The 23,892-nt window shown below is 43.8% G+C and overlaps 1 protein-coding gene and 1 pseudogene across 1 annotated transcript; both read left to right on the plus strand.

Annotated features, from left to right (window-relative positions):
• The window catches only part of LOC117495161, a 527,883-nt pseudogene that overhangs the window by 365,556 nt on the left and 138,435 nt on the right, over positions 1–23,892 (plus strand).
• LOC117495183 (serine/threonine-protein kinase pim-2-like) lies at positions 1,471–7,573 on the plus strand. The gene is made up of 9 exons (XM_034146303.1): positions 1,471–1,501; positions 3,294–3,482; positions 3,812–4,153; positions 6,017–6,111; positions 6,204–6,251; positions 6,437–6,652; positions 6,819–6,996; positions 7,099–7,275; positions 7,482–7,573. The coding sequence occupies exons 1-9, from the start codon at positions 1,471–1,473 to the stop codon at positions 7,571–7,573; spliced, it is 1,368 nt and encodes a 455-aa protein (XP_034002194.1).

The following is a 23,892-nucleotide window of genomic DNA, read 5'->3' on the forward strand; positions in this document are numbered from 1 at the left end:
TTTGATGAGGTCCACCATCTCAAGGGTCTTTTGATAAAACTGTGCCCGTGTGGAGGTTGTTCGACACCACCTCTGGTATGCCCCAAACTGGCTGTATATTCCAGTGAAGCCACCTTAAAAGTATGAAACAAATATGTGATCTACTGCTCCCACACAATAAGTTACATGCATTTTAATTCAGAAATCATCAAATAAAATGTGGTTTTGTGAGAGCAGTATACAATTGTATTATATAATATAATAATCTTGATACAATGTCTGTATATCTGTTCAATGTCTGGGTAAAAATCATAATGTACCTGATGATTTGGCAAAGCGCATGAACGTTTCCTCCATGGTCTTGTCGACTGCACTAAGTGCCCCCGGTATCATTGAGCGGGCCACCGCAATTGCACCCTTAGAAAGCAGGTCTTTGGCCCCTGGGTGTGTGTTCTCCAGGTTTGTCAGATAGACCTCCGGCCAAGTCAGATATCTGCAGATAAGGAAAGGCACAGATTACACATAGAAACATTTATTTTCAAAGCTTGTCTCATAATGCAAATTTGGTAAATTGTCATGTAAATAGCACAAACCTTGAGTAGTTGTGTCCATCAAATGCAAAGAAGATATTTGCCATCTCTCCATTGCATTTGTGAAACAACTGGATGTTGTTGGTCTTAACGGAGTGGAGTAGCATGAAGACAAAATGACAGTGGTTAATAAATGACATCCATAAGGCAGCTGTCTTTCCCAGGTGACCCTTGAGCACCTTCTCCTCATAGGCGTGATACTTCTCGATGAGGGTTAGAGTTGAGCGGTCTTTGAGGGCTTCATCGAGGTGCTCTCGATTGCAAGACTGGGTCATGTTGAGAAGTGCAGCAGGGTCAGTGATAAGGACGCTTTCCTCCTCAATGAACCGCTCCATCAACAGCCTCTCCATTGATTCGCACACAGTTTTGAGGCAAAAGAGGGACTTTGCGTATGCCTTTCCACTTAAAACACCTTTGACGCCGGGTACCTGGCAGCCTCTCTGCTCTGCCACCTCTCCTATCTGCATGTGGTTATGTGTGTGCATGTATATCCTCTGTGTTTGTGCATGTATATCCTCCCCTGTGTGTGTAATGTGTGTTAACACAACAGAGTGGGGAAAGACATTTCCCTGTAAGGGATTAATAAAGTGTGTCTTCTTCTTCTTCTTCTTGAGGGATCCACTTGTCACTAGTTGTGCCTCAAACAGAATCTCTGCATATCCAGAACCACCCATTTTGCGGCGCGTGAGCATCCCAATATAGTTTTTTTTATAACGCAACTTTTCGGAACTATATCGGAACTATTGTGGGAAAATTAATCCGGTGTGAAAGCGCCTAAAGACAATCTGTTATACAATCAGAACTTTTGAAAATTATAACAGATGTTCTGAGAGCAGCCATCATGTTCCACAGTTTAACCTGTTAAGCCCAGGCCTCAGGCTCGAAAAATGACATGCCCAGAATGAATGATTATATCTTCACAACTATAAGGGGTATATGAATAATATTTTTTATCAAAGCAATGATACACCTGTGAGTTGGCTGTAGAAGTGTCAGAATCAATATAGATCTTGCTGTGTCAGAATAAATTCAGATTAAACATAGTAAAAATAAAATATTCTAATCTCCGCCTAAAAAAACCTATAACCTATAACCTATTTCACTATTTATAGTGAAAACTACCCCTTAATGATGGAAACCCTCTTTCCTGGCTGCTAATTCAGTGAGTTTTGTCGTACAGTGATGAGACTTATACCAATGGAATCTGATGAATCTCAGCTTTCATATGATATGTCATTTATGCAGATAGCATGAAGTAGAAAAATCGCCAGTCATGTGCTAATGTGGCGTTAGCGTTTGTTAAGTGCTGATTTAGACGCTTGGTGTTGGAATTGTGTTTCGTTTAGGTTAAAATGGTTATTATCATCTGTTAGCTTAGTTTCTTCCCGTTAAGTGGGTATGCAACGTTAATAGGTTGTTACATTGTAACAAGCCCTGGGACGCTGTGGTACCGGGGGCAATCGGGCTTAACGGGTTAAGAATACTGCCCTGCAGTTTTGCATTACAATTACTGCCTTTTTTTTTAATTAACATTAGCTAGCTTAGGAGTTCATTAAGCCTAGCTAGCTGTACAGCTAGCTAGCTACCTAGCACTACCTAGCTAATAGCTTTATTCAACAAGCTACACCATTAGCTATCCCTCATTCACGTCACTGTTAGTTAGTTAGCTAACGTTAGCTAGCTAATAGTTTACCATATTTTACTGCAGTTAGCCTCTGCAGGGCAGAATAACACTAACACATGTTCTAGTGTGTAGCCTACTTTGGGCTGCAAAATGATGTGTTAACAACAATTAAGCTAGAAACCTATATAAAACATACAAAACACATGAGTCTAGTTGAGTTAGCTACTTACCTTGTTTGTTTGAAGGTTGAATGTGTGTGTGTAGCCAAGTCAGCTACTTGTTTGTTTTTGGCGGGAAAAAAAGGCGGGAATTTTCACTACTGCCAGCGCTGTATACTAGCATGCCACAGATACATGTGATCACTTTGGGAATAGTTTTATTGTGATCTTTGACCATCAAAACATGGGTCTAGACACATTATTTGTTCATTTATCTGCAATATTGGCTGAGATAGAGTGAAAAATGTGAAAATTCCGTTTTTGGTAATGGTGACACTAATTTGCATAAAAAAATACATGTGGGACATCCAGACAACATTTTAACATAGCTCATCATTTTCTACATACTTTTTCCACTTAGGAAACACTGATTATAAGTATATTTCTGTGTCGGTGCAAAATACACCGTTCTTGGTACAAGACTAAAATGCTATTTTCTTGTAATGGCGGCACTAATTAGCATAATAGCATGCCACAGACACATGTGATCACTTTAAGAATAGTTTTATTGTGTTCCTTGACCCTCAAAACATGGATCTGGATACCTTATTTGTTCAGTTATCTGCAATAATGGCTGAGATATAGTGAAAGTTGTAAAAAGAGTGAAACTCGATTTTTAGGGTAAATAAACACTAATTTGGGAAAAAAATATACGTGGGACAATTTGCCAACTTTTTAACATAGCTAATCGTTTTCTACACCATTTTTCCAATCTAGAAAAGCTGATTAGAAGTATATTTCAGGGGGGTGCATGATACCCCCTTCTACCCACTAGACTAAATCCAAACTAACCTACCTTTCCCGAAGTCACTCAAACAGCAGATAATAAAGTAGATTACACACAGAACATGCAGTAATCAAAATGATCTCTTTTGGTGCCAGTATGGCGCAACACTGACGCCACCAAGGCCTCAAACAGAGACTCTGAGGAGGGTCTTAAAATAACCAAGGAGAGGAGCAGAGCAAGTCCAAGTCCCTCCAGGGGCCGCAGGCACAGATCCAGTGGGCCTTCATCAAGGGCCCCCGTTGCAACATGTGCCCAAGAGTACACTGGCACACCTCACAGCACAGGTTAGATCAAATGGGAATTATACAAACATTTTAGTATATTTAGAAAAACTATGATGAAACTAAAAGAAGAAATACAGTTAAACCTCAGTAAGAGCCTATTCTGCTTCAACCCAGTGGCCATATGTCAAATTGAGTGATAAGAGAGCAAAGTTATCAAAAGTCAGACTTCTGCTGAACTTACTGTCTTGATGAAGTATATCAATTATTGAAAACAGAAGTATTAGTGGTTTGAAGATGCATTTGTTTGATTTAAGTTGGATACCAGTTCACACCTTTCATTATAAACTCTTCACACCGCAAACATGCTCATGTTTCTTGGCTTTTTTCAGGAGAAACCCAGAGTCTCTCGGGACAAAGTGGTGGAGCTGTGAGTGTTGGCAAAAAGAAAAGGAAAAAGCGCAAGAGGAGGTCCACTAAAAAGAGGCAGCCGACCCCTCCGTCTGAGGAACAGGCTCAGACCTTCAGAGGCTCGTCCTCCTCCACTGAGGTTGCTGGTGCATCCACACCTGCCAGCATCAGCATCACCTCTGATGCTAAAGACAGGAAGAGGGGAAAGAGGAATTCTGAGGAGTCACAGAGATACACAAAGAGGAGCAGAAAGACCCTCAGCAAGACCTCCTCCAGTGACAATACGTCCTCCTCAGTCAGCGCTGCCTGCCGTGATAGCATTGGTAAGATAATACAGTAAAGGCTGTAAATTAAAGGCTCAATATCAAAGAAGTCTGCTTTCCATCAGCACATTCAGATTACTTTACTCTTGTATATATCTGTAGGGAGAAATGGTAGGTGGATTTTGTTGTGTTTGTGTAACCGGTGTCGTTAAGCGGTCTCTGCGTTGTGTTTTGCGTTGTTCATGGTTGACCCGAGCCAGCATACAGTTTTGACGATCTCCGTTTTATGAGTGACAATCTGACAACAGATATAATGATCAGTTTTACATTAGGTTTCCCTCACAGTGACTCCTCTCACGTGGAACATTTACAAAAAGGGAAGAGGAAACGTGAGGGACACAATGAAGGCTTCTCAATTCTCTAATTTCCCCTCCTCGACTCCTCGACTCCTCGACTCCTCGACTCCTCGGTCCTCCGGTAGTGACCCGGAAATGGATTTCAGCGCGCCATGTTGAAGGGCATCTCATTTTTCTAAATGCACATTGAGGACCGAGCATCGAGCATCGAGGAGGCTCTCTGGAGGAGCTATAACCGAGGATGCACTGATGGGTCCTCCACGGTCCTCCACGGCTCCTCCGCGGATGTATTTCCGGCAACAGAGATGTTTCAAAGAGTCGTGACGCACGGCCGGACTTATCTCAGCCAATGACAGCTCTGCATGCATCCCCTGGATATTATTTTATTAACTGCTTTCATCGCGACGCGATGTTTACAGTGAGAACAGCTGTGAGGTCCGTGCAGAAAGCAGAGCAGTGTGTATAATATATATCACTCAGTATAACAGGCCTACTCTCTTTATTTGCTTTAGTTTAGTAGATATCTACAAACAAAGTCGATATTTTTCTAAAACCATTTAGTGCTTCACATAATAAAATACACAACAGCTGTATCCTGATATATATGATATGCTTTAGGAGCTGTAGGTGCATGTTGTACAGCGTGTAGGTGTGTGTTGTACAGTGTGTAGGTGCGTGTTGTACAGTGCGTAGATGTGGCAGCCAGACAGGTCTCAGTTGGTTTGGTGTACTATGCTTACTTTTAATACTTGTAAATAAAACTTTTGGCCCGTAATTTCAATTCCCCATTTCAGCGACCAGAGAGGGGGGGGGGGGTATATCCAGTCTCTGATTGTGTTACGTTATTATGAGAGTGCTCTCATACTTGTTTGATTCTGAAATTGTATATATAAATATATGTGTGTATATATGTCTGCATCTGTAGCCTGTTATTGTCTCATTATACCGCACTGTCAATGAATCAAAGTAAATATATAAGTCGTCATGAACACATCTGTCCATCGGACAGCTGCTGTGCCTCCTGTCATCATTAATGGATGTCTCTTTAAAATGACCGCTCAGAGGAGAGGAGTTCTCATTTCTCTAAATGCCTGCTGCATCCCCTCCTCTCTCCTCGGCTCCCCTCCTCGACTCCTCCGCTCGCATCTCCTGTGGGCGGGACTAAGACACGAGGATAGGAGTCGAGGAGGGGAGACGAGGAGGGAAAATTAGAGAATTGAGAAGCCTTCAATATATAGGGGGGGGGGGGGGGGGGAGTCCTCACAACAATAATCTCCTGAGCACAGCGACCACACTTCAGAGGTTCCGCCCTCTGATCTTCGACCTTGTCAGGTATTGAACATTCAATAAAATGAAGAACACAGAATTACTTAATATAAAACACAGAATTTGTGTGATTATACAAAATGATTTACAAATAAACCCCACTGCATATTTGAAACTGTTACATTTGGACAGCTTATTGTAAATATGATTACATTTCAATCAATGCAGGTTTGTTTTAGGGATTAGTTTAATCACATCCTGAACAAAGTATCATCGAAGTGTTTGTGTTTTGTTTCTGCAGCTGACTTCCATGCAAAGTACCAAGAAGAAGATCTGCTTGGTACAGGAGGCTACGGCTCAGTCTATGCTGGCTACCGTAAAGAGGACAATCTGCCTGTAAGATCTCTCACACACACTAACAGAATCCATAATTCAGATTCATTCTGTATGCAGTATAAGCTAACCATATGTCTGTTTCTGTCCCGTAGGTGGCCATAAAACATATCTCCCAGCACGGCATTAAGCACACAGCAGTGGTAAGTTATTTGTTTTAATACAAACCAGTATGTTCATAATTTAATTCATCGAGTAACATTTCTTATTGCATATGTCTTCACATTATACACCTTCCGATTGTAACTAACTGTTGTAACTGCAGATTTGTGTATATGTGTACATGAAAGTTACATGATTTGCTTTTTTTCCCCTTTTAAATCAAAAGGAACTGGAAGGGAAAATATTGATGGTGCCGATGGAGGTAGTGCTGCTGCTTAAACTCCGGCCAGCAGCAGGAGAGTCCAGTGCAGCTATCACCCTGCTGGACTGGTATAACATGGACTTAGAACTCATTCTGGTCCTGGAGAGACCAGTCCCCTGCATGGATATGATAGACTACCTGAACTCCAGGCAGTTGTCCCCAAAGGAGCATGAAGCTAAAGTAAGTAGCTGATGCTGTGTTTCTGTCTTTCTGTATGTGTCCAAGCCCACCATGATGTCACACAGTCTCCATGTGTTTGTCTATTTCGGCATTTCGATCTCTCTGTCTGTACACACAAACTGAAAGATTGACAATAAAGTTGATTTTGACTTTTGATTTCCCTCAGACTATAACAAGACAGCTGGTGGATGCAGTCATCGAGGTTCACTCAAAAGGCGTTTTCCACCGGGACATCAAGCTGGACAACATTCTAATGGAGACCGGCTCTGATGTCCCTCGTGTGAGGCTCATAGACTTTGGCTGTGGGACATTTGTTTCACAAGGAACTTACCATAGTGAAAATGGTAGGTACTCTTTCTTATGGTCTTGTTTCTCTGAAACAACAAAGCATCTTTACTGTGTCCCTTACCATTCATTTTGTCTCTGCATATTTGTGTGTATTGTAGGTACCTATATATACGCCACCCCTGAGTGGTTCATGCGTGGCAGCTACAGGGCAGAACCAACAACTGTTTGGCAGATCGGTGTGGTGCTCTTTGTGATTCTCCATTCCTGTCTCCCCTTCAACACTAGTGATGAAATAATCAATGTCATCCCTGACCTTAGGAAGGGTCTTTCTTACGGTAAGTCAAAAGCACTACCAGTGTTGATGCTGAATTAAGGGCCAAAATGCCATTAAGTCGCCAATTCGAAAAAAGCTCCTATTGCAATATGTATAGTATTATCACAGGCTGTTTGTGCATTCATGTGATGAACACATTAATGTTCCACCTTGGATAAACACTAATAGTCTTGCATCAAAGTATGATTCCTGTTTTTCTGTATACAGAGTGCCGTGATTTCCTCCAGGGCTGTCTGGATAAAAGCCCAGAAGGCCGACTCAGCCTGGATTCACTGAAACAGCACCCCTGGCTGGTGTAATCTACACACCAGACCATCAATGAAGCCCTCAACACCACCAACACACCTCCAACTAACATAATAAACAGCCCTGTTGCTCCCATTCAATGTTTCCCATGCGCTCTCATTAAATACAGTAGAAATGGGAAAGGCTAGTGACGTTTATGTCAAAGCCGGTGGGCGGTCTATATGAGTTGCCTGAGTTGTACATTATATCTTGTTCTGAACCTGCAAGTTAGGTATTCAGCCTAACCCAAATTCCTACATATGATGGAAACCCATGAATGCATAAGATGATCCCAGTGTTAATAAGGTGTGAATTGAATCTGCGTGTAACAGTTTAGCTCAGAACAACTCAGAATCTTGTGCTTTTATAGCATTAACCAGTGGCGGCTGGTGGAATTTCTTCCACCAGCCGCATGCATATATGTATATATATATGTATGGAAATATATATATGATATATATATATATATTACAGAACAATGGTATAATCTACAGTAATACAAAAAGCTGAAGATGTAACAAATAATAATTATTCTCATTCTTAAAATCAATGTGGTGTACGTCTTTGATGTGCCTTTAAAAACGGTGGCGGTCTTCAGGTGCTCCTCCAGCACAGTGTGCAGGCCAGGGAGGAAACAAAATCCACCAACCCCTGAAAATGCCAGGGTTGACTGAAGAGTCTGTCTCGTCATGCCCACGCAAAGCCAACTCAAAAGCCCCACAAAACGTCATTATTTTGGATTAAATATGCCTGTTTATTCACCTCCTCATTGTGTTTCCTCACCGCAATCCTGTGGCCGTCATCCAGCTGCGTAGCAGTTGCTTACTTACTTACTTACTCGTTTTAGTTTTGAGAACGCTGATTGGCTACATTTTATGACATATGTTCATATCTTTAATCAGCAATTGGCTAACCTGCTACAGACACCCGCCTCCGTGGGGCGATTTCTCCAGCGCCCCAGAACTGAACTTCAGTAATACAGTGTAGGACAGGGGTGTCCAAACTTTTTTCACTGAGTGCCACATACAGAATAATATACAAAGGGCTGGGCCACTCACTAGACGGGATGTAAGTTAAGTTATAAGTTATGCTTGTTACTTGAATATGCTTTAAGAAAAACAACAGCCTATACATCACAGCTCTCTATAGGATTTCATTTATCTTGTTGGCAGCTCATTCGTTAAAACAGAAGCCTCAGATTGCTTATAAATAGGAAGGGGGTATTTCAACCTTGTAATGTAAATAAGTTATTGGGCTTTTTTCATCAACTAAGATTTGTTAGAAAATGTTTTCAACATGAATGTATTGAATTTATTTGAAAAGTGGGCTTATGAAGACATGAATACTACTGTGTAATATATGTTTTCATATATATTTAAGTACAATATAAGATAAACACAAGTTTCATTTGTGAGCCATATTTCATTATACTTTTTGAATTTGCTGAGGGCCGATTCCAAATGGCCCGTGGGCCGCATTTGGCCCCCGGGCTGTAGTTTGGACACCCCTGGTGTAGGAAGTCATATATATTGCGCAAATTATTTTTAAATCATATTTTACATGTATTTCTGGGTGCATTCCATATTTAAACACACAAATATTGACAATTTATATAATTTATTATTATTATTATTAGTATTATTATTATTATTAATAATAATGTTTTTGAGTGTGGTTTAGGGAGGGTGGCGCCCTATCGCCCTCTATTGGCCAGCCGCCACTGGCATTAACAGCAGCACCTGTTACAGTGCACTGCTGATCCTGGCTCATAAGAAAAACTAAATGGCCAGCAAGCCCGCAACTCAAGTTCCTCTACCGAAGTGTTTCATTGGCGTAGATGTTGCCTGTATTTCTTGTATGAGTGCAAACCTCTACTGTCTAGGCCAGGCTAATGAGTCAGTCCAACCCCCACCCCAAAGTGTGGTGTCAGTTCTCAGTTGACCCTGCCTACTACCACCTGACTAAAAAATGCCACCTGTTCTAATCACCAATGAAAAAAATAAAAAACAAGACATATTCTGTAATAACTTCCTCTATTTCTTTAGTTAGAGTTAAGACAATTAGTTACGAAACTATTTAGTTTCACTAAATAAAGTACAACTTTAGTTTTAATTTCAAATCTTTCACACAATTTCAAGTATAGTAATTTTGTACATTTAAAAAGTAAACTAAAATATACTTTTTGTTTGACATATTGTTGTGTTCTGAGTAGTTTGTGAGCCAGCTGCAATGTTGAAAACAGTCAAGCCAAAACTAAGCACTTTCAAAAAACGTTCTAATTTTAAAGCTAAACAGTACATTATCAAAGAAAATCAGCAGATTCAGACCAAACCGGAAACTGCTAACCACAACTGTTAAGCTAACATTAGCTCCAACACTTTCGTCGCTGTTAATGTTGATTAAGGTCCTATGGTGAAAACGTAATTTGCTTTTGAACATAACATTCATTTATACAGTTACAATGTTAAATTATTTGTCATTTTTCAAAAAAGGTTCACACAATAAAATGGAAGTTTTAGCTAAAAAAAAGAAATAAAAAAACTATTTAAAAAACATTCAAAAATAAGCACCTTGGTGAACCACAACAACGGAATATGCTGGTACCCAATACCTACAAAAATATACAATAAATATCTATTTCATATTAACAATGTATTATTTGAATCAGTCAAAAATGTTTTCCCCTTTTCACAGAAGATATTTTGACATGTCACTTTAGCTTTAGATACGGCTAAAATTGATATAAATGAATTATGGTCCCGTTCCATTTAGTGTGTCACAGCCATTCCAGTAACAGCTATGGAGCTAATTTCCTGCCATAACTCCACAAACAAACTAAACAGGTTTTACAAATGCCACATGATTCACTAACAAACACAATGTGGTTTGCAAATACAAAACACCATCTACAAACTAATGCATTTAGTTTTGCAAAGAAAAAACGTATCTATCAAATAAACACATACCATTTTTCTAATAAATCATGTTTCAGAGACAAATTCAGCATAGGTACACACATTTTTTTTACAACTACAACACTTCTTTTTACAAGTACAAAACTTGTTTTTACAACTACAACACTTTTTTTACAAGTACAAAACTTTTTCTTCTCACGGCGGAATATTACTGCCAAAAGTCACGTGAGTGAGTCACGTGACTTTTGGCAGTAATATTCCGCCGTGGTTGTGCTTGTCACTACCCGATCGGTCCACCTGCCCGATCTGTACTGCGCATGTGCGAGATGGTCCGCCATATTGAACAACTACATACGGCAACTCTACTAGGACACTTGACACAGTGGCTTTTGGCAAAGCAGAAAAAGAACCGAGAGAGATTATTGTTATTACAACGTGACTTCACTATTATTTAACAACTCTTTTTATTGGGTTCTTTTATTTGGGGTTAAGTACATTGTCAGAATAAGTGAGAAATTGATTTAACTTCTGTTAGACAGCTATCATACTGAATAAATATTTACCCTGAATGTATGCAAAAATGTATGGCATATAGCTGTCTAACAGAAGTTAAATCCATGTCTCACTTATTCTGACAATGTACTTAACCCCAAATAAAAGAACCCAATAAAAAGAGTTGTTAAATAATAGTGAAGTCACATTGTAATAACAATAACTAATCTCTATCAGTTATTTTTCTGCTTTGCCAAAAGCCACTGTGTCAAGTGTCCTATTAGAGTTGCCGTATGTAGTTGTCCAATATGGCGGACAGATCGGGCAGGTGGACCGATCGGGTAGTGACAAGCACAACCACGGCGGAATATTACTGCCAAAAGTCACGTGACTCACTCACGTGACTTTTGGCAGTAATATTCCGCCGTGAGAAGAAAAAGTTTTGTACTTGTAAAAAAAAGTGTTGTAGTTGTAAAAACAAGTTTTGTACTTGTAAAAAGAAGTGTTGTAGTTGTAAAAAAAATGTGTGTACTTGTAAAACCTATGCTGAATTTGTCTCTGAAACATGATTTATTAGAAAAATGGTATGTTTATTTGGTAAATACGTTTTTTCTTTGCAAAACTAAATGCATTAGTGTGTAGATGGTGTTTTGTATTTGCAAACCACATTGTGTTTGTTAGTGAATCATGAGGCATTTGTAAAACCTGTTTAGTTTGTTTGTGGAGTTATGGCAGGAAATTAGCTCCATACCATTGGGACGCTACTCAAGATGGCGCAGTGAAACGCAGCCCGTGGGTGTTTCTCAATCGCGAGTAAAGCTGCTGCAGAGCCACTATTTCAAGCATACTACGTCATCGAGTGCCGCCGAAGTACTGTTCCAATCTCCAGCATACTTGGAAATCTACCGAGCCCGGCGTACTCCGTTTGGAGAAATATCGAGGCTGCACATGAGTAGACTCCGCGGTCTTAAAATCCCCACAATGCTTTGCGCACAGACCAATTTCCCCAAATCTGTGGCGGAAGATGTAAGGCGGGGCCTCTCATATGACGCACACCTGCACACTTGCTAGCCTGTTCCACTCTTTGTTTTCCGAATGGCAGGAAGTATTCTTGCCTCGCTTCTGAAGCAAGATGCTCGGCAGACATGTGCTACCAAGCAAGCGTACTCGCGATTGAGAGACACCCCTTGCGTCTGTCACTTCCCGATCTGTCCCCCTGCCAGATCTGTACTGCGCATGTGCGAGATGGTCCGCCATATTGGACAACTACATACGGCAACTCTACTAGGACACTTGACACAGTGGCTTTTGGCAAGGAAGAAAAAGAACCGAGAGAGATGAGTTATTATTACAACGTGACTTCACTATTATTTAACAACTCTTTTTATTGGGTTCTTTTATTTGGGGTTAAGTACATTGTCAGAATAAGTGAGAAATGGATTTAACTTCTGTTAGACAGCTATATGCCATACATGTTTGCATACATTCACAGTAAATATTTATTCAGTATGATAGCTGTCTAACAGAAGTTAAATCCATGTCTCACTTATTCTGACAATGTATTTAACCCCAAATAAAAGAACCCAATAAAAAGAGTTGTTAAATAATAGTGAAGTCACGTTGTAATAACAATAATCTTTCTCGGTTATTTTTCTGCTTTGCCAAAAGCCACTGTGTCAAGTGTCCTAGTAGAGTTGCCGTATGTAGTTGTCCAATATGGTGGACCATCTCGCACATGCGCAGTACAGATCGGGCAGGGGGACAGATCGGGTAGTGACAGCGTCTCTCCATGCTTCCCTGGTGGGAGGGACTAGTCGCAGGGAAACGACGCAAGTGAGGGACGCAAGGAATCCATTTAACCGAAGTGAAACGCAGCCAGGGACAGCCGTTACTCAGGACATTGAGTTTCAAGTAAAAATTATGTGATAACTACCCTCTTGTTTTTTTTTTATCGGAACAAGGCTTCCACAACAGCTACATCAACACAACAAAACAGATGTTGACAATTTAAGCTCAGTTTAAAGGTCTCTCAAAAAAAAAGTGTATAATTTGGTGTCCAAGTGTTGGAAGACCCAGCAGCAATGCCAACCCAGTCTCACAAAAAAATGTGTAATAGCTACGTTGGTCCACAGGGCAAAACGTAGTATATTAAAAAATAACACACACACACACACTGTTACGTGCCGTAGTGTTTGTGTGTGTGTGTGTCTTTCTCTCTCTCCCTCTCTCCCCAGGTGCTCCCAATCCCCAATCAGGGCCTCCATATAGGACGGCTGAGGAAGGCTGCAGTCACTCCTCTTCTCCTCTGGCTGCATGTGTGCAGCATGGTGTCTATGTCTCTGTGTGGGACCTGTGTTTCGATAATTATTAGGAGATGTGCTCCAGTATATATTTGTACCTTAGTTTACTTTGAAAGTTGGCTGGTGAGCCCTTTTTCTGTTTGTCCATTAAAAGACCTGCTGGTGGCTTCAGAGATTGGCTTCCTCTCCTTTTTCTCTCGCCTGGTCATTTTATATTTGAGTTACTTCCCTTTGGTTCCCCTCACCCAGTAGGGAATGTAACACACACACACAAAAATTCAGACTTTTTTCTTACAACATTTGTAATCAAATTCTGTCTTTTCTCAAAATTCAGGTTTTTCATTCATATTTTCCAGAAAAATTCGAACTATTCTCTAAATTATTATTATTTTGTTTTAAGTTAAGTTCAGACTTATTTATCTAAATTATTACTTTTTTTCCGAGATTTTTTTCAAAATTCAATCTTTTTCTCACTTTTCTGTATTTCTTACTTGGAATTCTGACTTTTCCCAAATGTCTCACTTTTTAAAACCATTTAGAGGAATCGACCAATCAGATGAGGCCTTTATCCGGGACCTGCCCCCCTGGGATAGGTCAGGGCGGGCCCGGCGCCACGAGGGGTCAAAAGGGGGCATTGGCCCCTCAGTTGTATTCTTTGCCCCCTCACTTTGAGCATCATTAATCGAAAAATAAAATAAATGTCACAATTATTAAATAACTTTAAATAATTATTTCCCCCAAAACACGTTACTATGTTTGGATCAGATATGTTGGCAGGCAAGTGAGCTTGTAGTCTTAATACATGTTAGCGTGTGTGCTTAGCTGTAAACACAGTCGGATGGGTAACCAAGACGTCCCCGTTTTCCGGGCAAAGTCCCCGTTTTCGGTGGCCGGTACCCGGTTGAAACTCCCGAAAATGTTCCCCGTTTTTGAATGTGCGTTAAAAAACATAGAGCAAGAAGAAATAAAATGTTACATGTCAGTAAAAACAGAGCAACAGTGTTGTGCCTTTTGTAGCGTTAGCGTATTTCTTCTTCTACTACTTCTTCTTCTTCTTCTCCTTCTTCTAATTCAATGTACCTTCCCGCAAAATATTGGACAAAAGAAACTCGGCTAGTTGTGTCAACTAAATCCATAGTATTACAACAAAAGTGCTTTAAACGAGGTAAGTTACAAATGTATGTTCTCAATCGCCAAGTGTGGGATTGAATATTAAATTAGTTTAGATTTATTTAGGGCTGCCTGTATGGATCAGGTTTTTGCCAAAGCGAGCCCTTTTACTATAATAATAATATGTGATGTATTTTATAAACCGTATTGGTACAATGAGCGACATCTAGTGGCGGATTGTGGAACATTGATCTGATTTTTCTCATGGCAGTTAGACTCTAGAGACAAACCAGGGGACTTTATGTTTAATCTGTGTCTGTCCATTTGGTGTAGTATTTGATCCAATATTACATTTGGTTTATATATTAGTCACTTGCTTATGAAATGCCAGGTTTTAGGCCTTGGTTTGAACATTCAATCCTGAAAATAAAAAATCAACCAGATTAATGTGTCTTTAATCCTGAGATAGAGTAGATAGTAAGTAAATTAGTAAATCTGATAGGAAGACGAGTTAAGGGATAGAGGAGAAAAGGTTATGGTATAATTACAGAGCCTGTCAATTTATAAATGGAGGAAATCAATGTTAGTCTGTTAACCAAAGTGCAGCCATCTAATAATGTACTATCTATTGTTAAAGATCAGAGGGAAACAACAGAACGAGAGGGGTCAATCCGGAATAACAATAAAGAAGCAAAGAGATTGTAGAGCAGTGAGAAGGAAAAAAGCTTGGTGTGTCAATTCATTACGTTTTTTTCGTTGTTGTGAAAAAGAAATCGCCCCCTCGGATTTTTTAACAGCCCCCTCAGTCATTTCATCCTGGAGCCGGGCCTGGGTCAGGGTCATGTCACGGGAAGCTTCTGACCAATCAAATCACACCATATGACATCATCAACGCTAGCAACGTGTAGTCATGGATATTTAGAGGTTTGAGGATCACTAAATTACCGCAGAAACAGCGACTCTGAATTAAAAGATGGGACAAAGCAGCTCAAAGACTTCAGAGAGGAGAGAGGGCGAGGATGAATGCAGCGCGTGCAGAGATCTACTGTAAGGTCACGAGGAGCTGAAGGCTGAGATGCTCCGACATTAATGACCGCTTTAAGTGAGACAGGAGGTCTTCTCCAAACAAGGTGAGTGGTAGAGATAGATCAATAACTGACTGGATAGTGACACGTCGTTTAGGATCGATAAACACCTGAGGAGTGCGCGTGCGCCTCTGAGCAGCAGGTAGAGATCCATTTAAGAGGATCTGATGAAGTGTTCTCATATAAGAGGAGAACATGGGCTTAGATTTGTCTCATCATTATTTGTGTGAACAGAAAAATAATGTGTGTGTAAATATGTGATTTGTAAATGTAAAACACCATCCACAAATGCATTTCAAAGATTTGCAAACTCACAAATAAATTTGTAAATGTAAAACGGATCTGCAAATACGCTAAATATTTTCACAAATAAAAAAAAGATCGGTGAATATCTCTTTAACATTAACAACTTTCGATCAGGCATTTGTGAATCCATTTTGTATTTGTCGACCAAAAATGCACTTGTGGATCTCAACTCTCTGCTCGTGGATCTCAACTCTCTGCTCGTGGATCTCAACTCTCTGCTCGTGGATCTCAACTCTCTGCTCGTGGATCTCAACTCTCTGCTCGTGGATCTCAACTCTCTGCTCGTGGATCTCAACTCTCTGCTCGTGGATCTCAACTCTCTGCTCGTGGATCTCAACTCTCTTGCTCGTGGATCTCAACTCTCCTGCTCGTGGATCTCAACTCTCTGCTCGTGGATCTCAACTCTCTGCTCGTGGATCTCAACTCTCTGCTCGTGGATCTCAACTCTCTGCTCGTTGATCTCAACTCTCTGCTCGTGGATCTCAACTCTCTGCCTGTGGATCTCAACTCTCTGCTCGTGGATCTCAACTCTCTGCTCGTGGATCTCAACTCTCTGCTCGTGGATCTCAACTCTCTGCTCGTGGATCTCAACTCTCTGCTCGTGGATCTCAACTCTCTGCTCGTGGATCTCAACTCTCTGCTCGTGGATCTCAACTCTCTGCTCGTGGATCTCAACTCTCTGCTCGTTGATCTCAACTCTCTGCTCGTGGATCTCAACTCTCTGCTCGTGGATCTCAACTCTCTGCTCGTGGATCTCAACTCTCTGCTCGTGGATCTCAACTCTCTGCTCGTGGATCTCAACTCTCTGCTCGTGGATCTCAACTCTCTGCTCGTGGATCTCAACTCTCTGCTCGTGGATCTCAAATCTCTGCTCGTGGATCTCAACTCTCTGCTCGTGGATCTCAACTCTCTGCTCGTGGATCTCAAATCTTACAAAGCACTTCACATCTTAATTAATCGGCCTAGTTTTACTTTACCAGTGCAGTGGTAAGGCTAAAAAAGCACCGTATTTAGGTTAGCCTTCATAGTAAGGCTACATTAAATGTTATAATATTCATCTTGTCCTTTCTACTGTATATGCATATATTCCTGTCTATTGCTTTTATTTGTATTTAATGTTATTATGTTTATACTTGTTTCCACACATTTCACAATTTGGGATGAATGAAGTATATATCTATTGGTAGGTAGGTAGGTCACACACACACACACACACACACACACACACACACACACACACACACACACACACACACACACACAGGTTTAAACATATACAATAATGTAATCAGCACCTTCATGCTCTGACTTTGAGATAGTTTTTGTTAACAGAGTGTGTCTACATGTGTTCTGCTGATTTCCTAACCTTCTCTCTTCTTCTTGTTCTTGTTCTTGTTCTTTTGCAGAAGTGTTTTCTGAGCAGCCCGTTCTGCATGAGGAGCAAATAGGAAGACATGGTTCTAAGTTAACAGTACATTATCACCACCTTCATACACTGAAAGTGAGATGTTTTTCTCAGAGAAATTAGGGACATTTTGTTTTGATCGTAAACAAATAAATAAAAGAAACATAATAACCGTGTTTACGGCCAGAAAGGTTTTGAGAACTTGAACCTCTTGGGAGTCCTGTAGGAGACAGGGGAGGCCTTCCATTTAGTGATTGCCCTCTCCAAGTCTGTTTGGTTCATTGTTTTTGTCATATCTGCAAGAGGACAACAGTAAAACAGTGAAGTTATTGGAGCTGCACATATCAACATCACAGAGATACAGGAGAGGGTCAGAGGAGGACAGATGTACTCACCCATAGCTTTAGCCAGACTGTTGCCCCTTTCACACCAACGCAACTCCGGTTCAAGCTCCGTGCTAGAGCTTTTCTGGTTCAGAACCGGTTCTTCGGTTTAGCGCCGGCTCTTTTCACACCGCTCAGAGCCCGACTGGTGCTGCCGCTGCTGCGTCATGACGTCGCTGAGTTTCTCCCCAACGCCGGAGCTCACCTCACAACAACGGGCCGGGGACTGCGTTGCTTTTAATCATACGAAGCCAGATTAAATTAAATAACGACTTCTCCAACCTTATACTTTTCTCCAGAGTGCCGTGGTTCATTGTTTATTAATGTGTTTCAGCGGCATTTACCGACCGCTGCAGTGCTGGCCGGCTGCTCTTCAACGGGAGTGTATTCTCCCGTTAGCTCCGGGTTAGCTCACACGGCTCTAAAGTATTCACTGTCTGACTGTCACACAAGCAGCTGTTACATATCCCCAGTTCCCCTTAAGTGAATGTGTGTCAGTCTGAATTGACGCTGTTTGGCATCACAACGCTGTTATGAAAGTTTCTCTGGTATAACATGGGTGATGTTAGCATAGTAACTGAAGCTAAACTGACTACTTGCTAAGCAGTTTTCTACAGGCACTTTTTACCGACGTATTTTTCATTATGATTCTACTTGTGATAGTCGGACATGACAACCTGTGCAGCCCATGTATTGATTCCATCCGATAGCTGCTATAATAACAAACAAAACGTCTGCCTGCTCTCCACAATGATCAATAACAGCGAACGGATGGTCAAAGTAAGGTACAAATAAACAGAATCACACAAAGCCTGGTTAGTGTTGCCTGACTTTATAAAGTGTGTTTTTTTTTTAACAAGTGTGTGGTTGCGTTCTAGTCACTTTGCTCAGCACTACTGCTTGTTACAACTTTTATTTGCCGTACTCGCCTTAACTGTTATCTCAGGTTAATCTCGCCCCCCTCCGACGTAAGCGTGACGTATGCGGTTCTTGCTTCTAGACGGACAACTTTTTGGTGCTCGAAACGAACCGGATTCCGGAGCTATGACGCTGCTCCGCTGCGGTGTGAACAGGAAAACCCGGTGCTTTTCAAGCACCAGCACCGAACCGGCCTTGAAACACCGTTGGTGTGAAAGGGGTATGTGAGAAAAAGGAGAGTTCCTGCATTTCTCTACCTCTTGCTCAAAGGTGTAAAAGCTTTCATCCAATCAGATCAAAGACCTGTGGGTCACCCCGCCCTCCTGACCCCGAGATGAGCCATCAGGTTTACAAAGGAAATCATGCCTCCACAGGATGCTGTAACGAACGACTCTTTCACACCCACTGTGGGAGAGCTTCAGTCTCTGGACTCTCAAATACTGGGTTCTTTTGTATTTATGTTACTAATTACTCATTTATGTATTATGTGTATTTTCAATGTAGTGTTTTTATCTGTATTGTTCAAACTATTTAAAATAAAGTTTTAAAAAAAAGCCAAAGGACATCCCCTTCCTTTTTGAAACTTGCTGAACTTCAATTGACGTGCAACACCAGCAGAGGAAGAGTGTTGGAAACTACAGGAAGTCAATCCAAACAGATATTTATGTTTGAACTCTTTATTTAAAAAATATATTTACATTATATACAGCATGTTATTGTGCCCAGTGTTATTGGAGGGAGGCCAGCCACTCCTCGGGGCTCTTCCCTCCAGCAGGAGCAGGGCAGTAGCTCACTCTCTCCCCGCTGGGCTTCACCAGGAGTCTGTGCCCCGTCTCCTTTATCTTTCTCAGACCACAGGAGGAGCACTTGGCCTGAGACGGGGCTCTGAGACTCAGACTCTCCCCCCTCCGAGCTGCCTCCGCCTGCTTCTCCTGCAGTCTGAGACGGTTGTAGGTCGTCGACTTGGGAGTGTATGAGGAGGAGGAGGGAGAGGGAGAGGGGGTGGAGGAGGAAGAGGGAGAGGGAGAGGGGGTGGAGGAGGAAGAGGGAAAAGGGACGGGGGAAGAGGAAGATGAGGAGGTGGCAGGAAAAGACCAGGATGGTCCAGCAAGGGCCTCCTCTGCGTGGGGCTCCTCTGCGTGGGGCTCCTCTGCGTGGGGCTCCTCTGCTTGGGGCTCCTCTTCCTTCATTGCCCTCTCTGGAAGAAGGGCCTCCTCTGCCGCCCGGGGGGCCTGCAGCGCATGGATCCCAGAGGTGAGGAGGATGTTCTCCTGGGCCGATGTCCACCTCTTGTGCCTGCAGAGTGAACACAGAGGATTAATAAGAGATGTTGTCGGGGCCTCAGAAGATTGTCCTGTGTGAATGAACAGACTCACCACTGAGAGAGGGTCTTCTGGTTCACCCCAAACAGCTGGAGGGTCGTCCTGGCTACGAGCGCTGGACTTCTGGAGAACGCAGCTCTGATCTGGTCGTACTCCTGAATCACCAGAGTCCAGCGGCTTCGGAGGAACCCCCACTTCGTTCTGCTGCTGGGGTTCAGCTGGCAGAGGAGGATGAAGATGGCCTCCACCAACCGGCTGGTGTTGGGCCACATGGCGCGGCCTGTTCCCACCATGCAGCTGGAACCAGAGGAGAGAGGTGAGTGGATATGAAAACCTGTAAGAGAGCATACACAGCAGGGGGCGCTTCACCTACCGCTTCATGCTCTCCAACCCGGGAGCGGCCTCTGTGTTGGCTGTGGAGGTCTTTGACCCCCCCTGTGTCAGCTGGGCCCTGTAGCGTGGCGGATACACCACACGGCCCTTATCCACATCCAGGAGGTTCTCCCACAGACCCACGAGCACCTCCACCTCCTCCTGGGTGACGTCTCCCTTCCCGCAGAGCTCCACCAGACCCTGGGCCAGCCGACGCACCTGCTGGTGGCCGGGGGCTGCAACAGTACCAGCAGTGGCCTGATGTGAAGGCCCAGGTGGAGGTGGAGGATGATGCTGCAGCAGCTGAGGAATGGACCGCGGAGCAGGAGGAGGAGGAGGAGGAGCAGGAGGATGAGGAGAAGGAGCAGGAGCAGGAGGATGAGGAGAAGGAGCAGGAGGATGATGCTGCAGCAGCTGAGGAGCGGACCGCGGAGCAGGAGGATGAGGAGGAGGAGCAGGAGGAGGAGGAGGAGGAGCAGGAGGATGAGGAGAAGGAGCAGGAGGAGGAGAGGGAGGAGGAGGAGGAGCAGGAGGATGAGGAGGAGGAGCAGGAGGATGAGGAGGAGGAGCAGGAGCAGGAGGATGAGGAGGAGGAGCAGGAGGATGAGGAGGAGGAGCAGGAGCAGGAGGATGAGGAGCAGGAGCAGGAGGATGAGGATGAGGAGGAGGAGGAGAAGGAAGATGAAATAAATCCTCCGTGTCGTGGTCATATCCCTCGTCAACGTCCTCCTCCTCCTCCTCTTCCTCAACAGTCACCTCCGTGCTGTCATCGGGCTCATCAGGATCCTCAGGGAGGGGCTGCAGAACCTTTCCCGTTTGGTTGTACAGGTAGCTGATCCCGATGAGCTCATCTGAGGAAGAAAAGAGTAAATAGATTCTTAATATCACAGTTGTTCTTCACCTTGTTATGATGTTCTCTGCAGAGGTGAAGCCCCAAACAGAAACACAAGCTGCTGTGCATTTGAGCCGTGGACCTTCCAGAAGCATCGGCTCTGAGTCTGAAGTATCACCTGTGTACTGCAGCGGCTTCACGTAGCTCTCCACCAGCGTGGTCTGGAAGAACTGCTGCGTGAGCTGGTGGAGAGTGTGCTGCTCCTGGCCGCTGTAGCAGCTGGTGCCGGCCCCCTCGGCCCCCGCTGCCGCCTTTCCCCGGTCCTCGTTCCACCTCGTGAGCCCCTCCAACAGGAACATCTGGAAGAAGGTCCCCCTCGCAGAGGAGCCTGCAACATGACACACAACCGTCAGGATTTTACACACAGGGAGAGAAAGTGTAGAACTCTTAGAGCACGGTGCCTCACCCGGGATGAACCTGTGGAGGTGCAGGTGGAAGGAGTGCAGGGACGTGGAGCCGCGGGCACAGCGGTAGACGGGCAGAGACACCCCCCCCCGGGTCAGCTGTCCCGTCTTGGTGTACAGGGGGACACCAGCAGGATCCTGAAGGGGAGAGGCTCTGATTATTCAGTGTCTGAACATGAAACATGTTGAATTGTTTCCTGTAAGAGCTGTACCTGAATGCAGGGGATGTGATGCCTCTGTGTCTCCAGGATCTCCTCCATGCGGCGCCGGTCCAGCAGGGGGACGTTCATGGTATCAGTGGCCCCCTTGAACGCCTCCACCGTCTCTCCAAGGAGACGCTCGGTCTCCTGCGCCCCACGCGTGCGGCGGCGGCAGTGCCGACCCATCTCCTTGGTGGACGGCGTCCTTCTGGACCCGTCCGCCTGCAGGGCCGTCTCCAAGAGGGACAGGTCCTCCGGGTCCCACTCGAAGATGCAGCCGGAGATACGCCGCATGAACTCGGGGTAGAGGGGGTGGCTCTCAGAGGTCACACCTGCTGCCAGTCGGCGTATAAAGTGCCAGGTGTCCAGCCTGACAGCCAGGTGTGGCCAGGCGGGGAAGAGAGCAGCTGCAGCGCAGGTTTCTCCGTCCCTCCGGCAGCAGTCCCTGTCCACATACAGGACCTGTGGAGGCTCCTTCCCTGCCAGCTGGTACCGCTCCTGCAGGCCCCGCGCCATGTCTCTCAGGCCGTAGCCCTCAGCGGCCGTCAGCACGGACATCAGGACCTGCCCCAGCTCGTTCCCCACGCTGCTCATCCACAGAGCGGTACCAGCGTCTGCTCCCGCCAGCTTCTTGGTCACCTGCAGGGGAGAAGAGGGTCTCATCCATCAGTCAGGGTGCAGCCATGACACCTACAGTGTACATATTACTAAGTAACATTACAATCCTCACCTTCTTGGTGGAGCCCATTTTAAGAATGGAGCCAAAGGTTGAGGTCACCTTCGCCTTCAGCTCCTCTATCCTCGTAAAGGACTCCCGGGCGTAGGTCGACAGAAGCCAGCTGCTGCTGGGGACAGGCACCATCTGTGGTGGCGGCTGAGGAGGTGGCATCTGCACACCTGCAACCTCAAACCTCCGGCAGGTGTTTAGGTAGTGGATGCTCCTCCTCATCCACTCTGCCGTGTGCTGCTCCACCAGGTAGGAGTGCAGCCGGCTGGCGCTGTTGCCCAGCGTGCGCCCCTTCATCTGTGCCAGCACCTTCCGGTCACAAGAGAGCCTGCAGCACAAACACAGACGCAGAGGTGAACACCAAACCATCTCAATGTCCTTCAAACACCACTGTGTCCAACAGCGTGATGTTTACCTGTAGGTCAGCACAGCAGGGAAGAGCAGCTGGTGGTCCAGGTCCAGCTGGCTCCTGATGCTCTCCGACCAGCTGGCACACTTCTTTGTGCAGGATCTGGGACAGAAAGGTGTATTGGCGTCAGAGTTCCCGTTAGCCGGTAATTACCGGACTATGACCGGTAAAATATGCTGAAGACCGGCAAATCTAAATCTCTCCGGTCAAAATGTCCTGTCAAAATAATTTCCCCTTAGCACAATACCGCATCAGTTGCGCCACTTATGTGACAGACAAGAATAGTATGTGACAGACAAGAATAGACAATTATAATGTCTAACACTTAATGTGGAGAAAGAGATGTCCTGTATGGGTTGATTGTGCGTTGATCTGTTGGTAATGCCTATAGGGTTCCGGTGGGCATGTAAACAAATGCATAATGCTGCGCTATACTTTGTGGCCTCCCCCGGTTGCATAGCGACGCTTATTGTTTAGGTGTCTTTTAATAAGCAGGTAGTCATATCATTAGCTAGAACTAGCTAGATCTGATCGATATGGACATAAACGCGAGTAAAGTCTAATCTGACGGGAGAGATCAGCTGCTGCTGACGAGTCGACACGCAGAGCATGATCACCTGCAGCGGTGAGCGGAACAAAAAACACACTTCAGGTTAGAACATCACACGTAGCTATTTTAATTACCTCTCAAACTACCTAAACTAGTTATAGATATGTTTAGTTTTACTGTCGGGTCACTCATTACTGATCCGCGAGCTGCATGATACTGACGGGCTGTCAGGAGAAGGAGAGAGCGCTCCGTTTATTATTCCCGTGTTATTGTAAATTACTGTACACTTTTGAATAATGTAGTTAATCTACTATAATAATTAGTTTGTTTAATATCGAATCATATCCATTTTTTTTTTAAAGCTCAATAAAAAACAAAGAAGACCTTTGATCAGCACTTTTCTACTTTTGTCCGGAAGATTTCAACTTTAACGGACATTTTGACCGGCGAAACTCTGATTGGTGTATCTGCTACTACTGCTACTTATAGTTATAATCATAAAAAAAAGTACTTGTATTATTTTACAATGTCTATTCAACCAAA

This window comes from Trematomus bernacchii, unplaced genomic scaffold (genome assembly GCF_902827165.1).
Source record: "Trematomus bernacchii unplaced genomic scaffold, fTreBer1.1, whole genome shotgun sequence".
Classification (NCBI taxonomy): domain Eukaryota; kingdom Metazoa; phylum Chordata; class Actinopteri; order Perciformes; family Nototheniidae; genus Trematomus; species Trematomus bernacchii.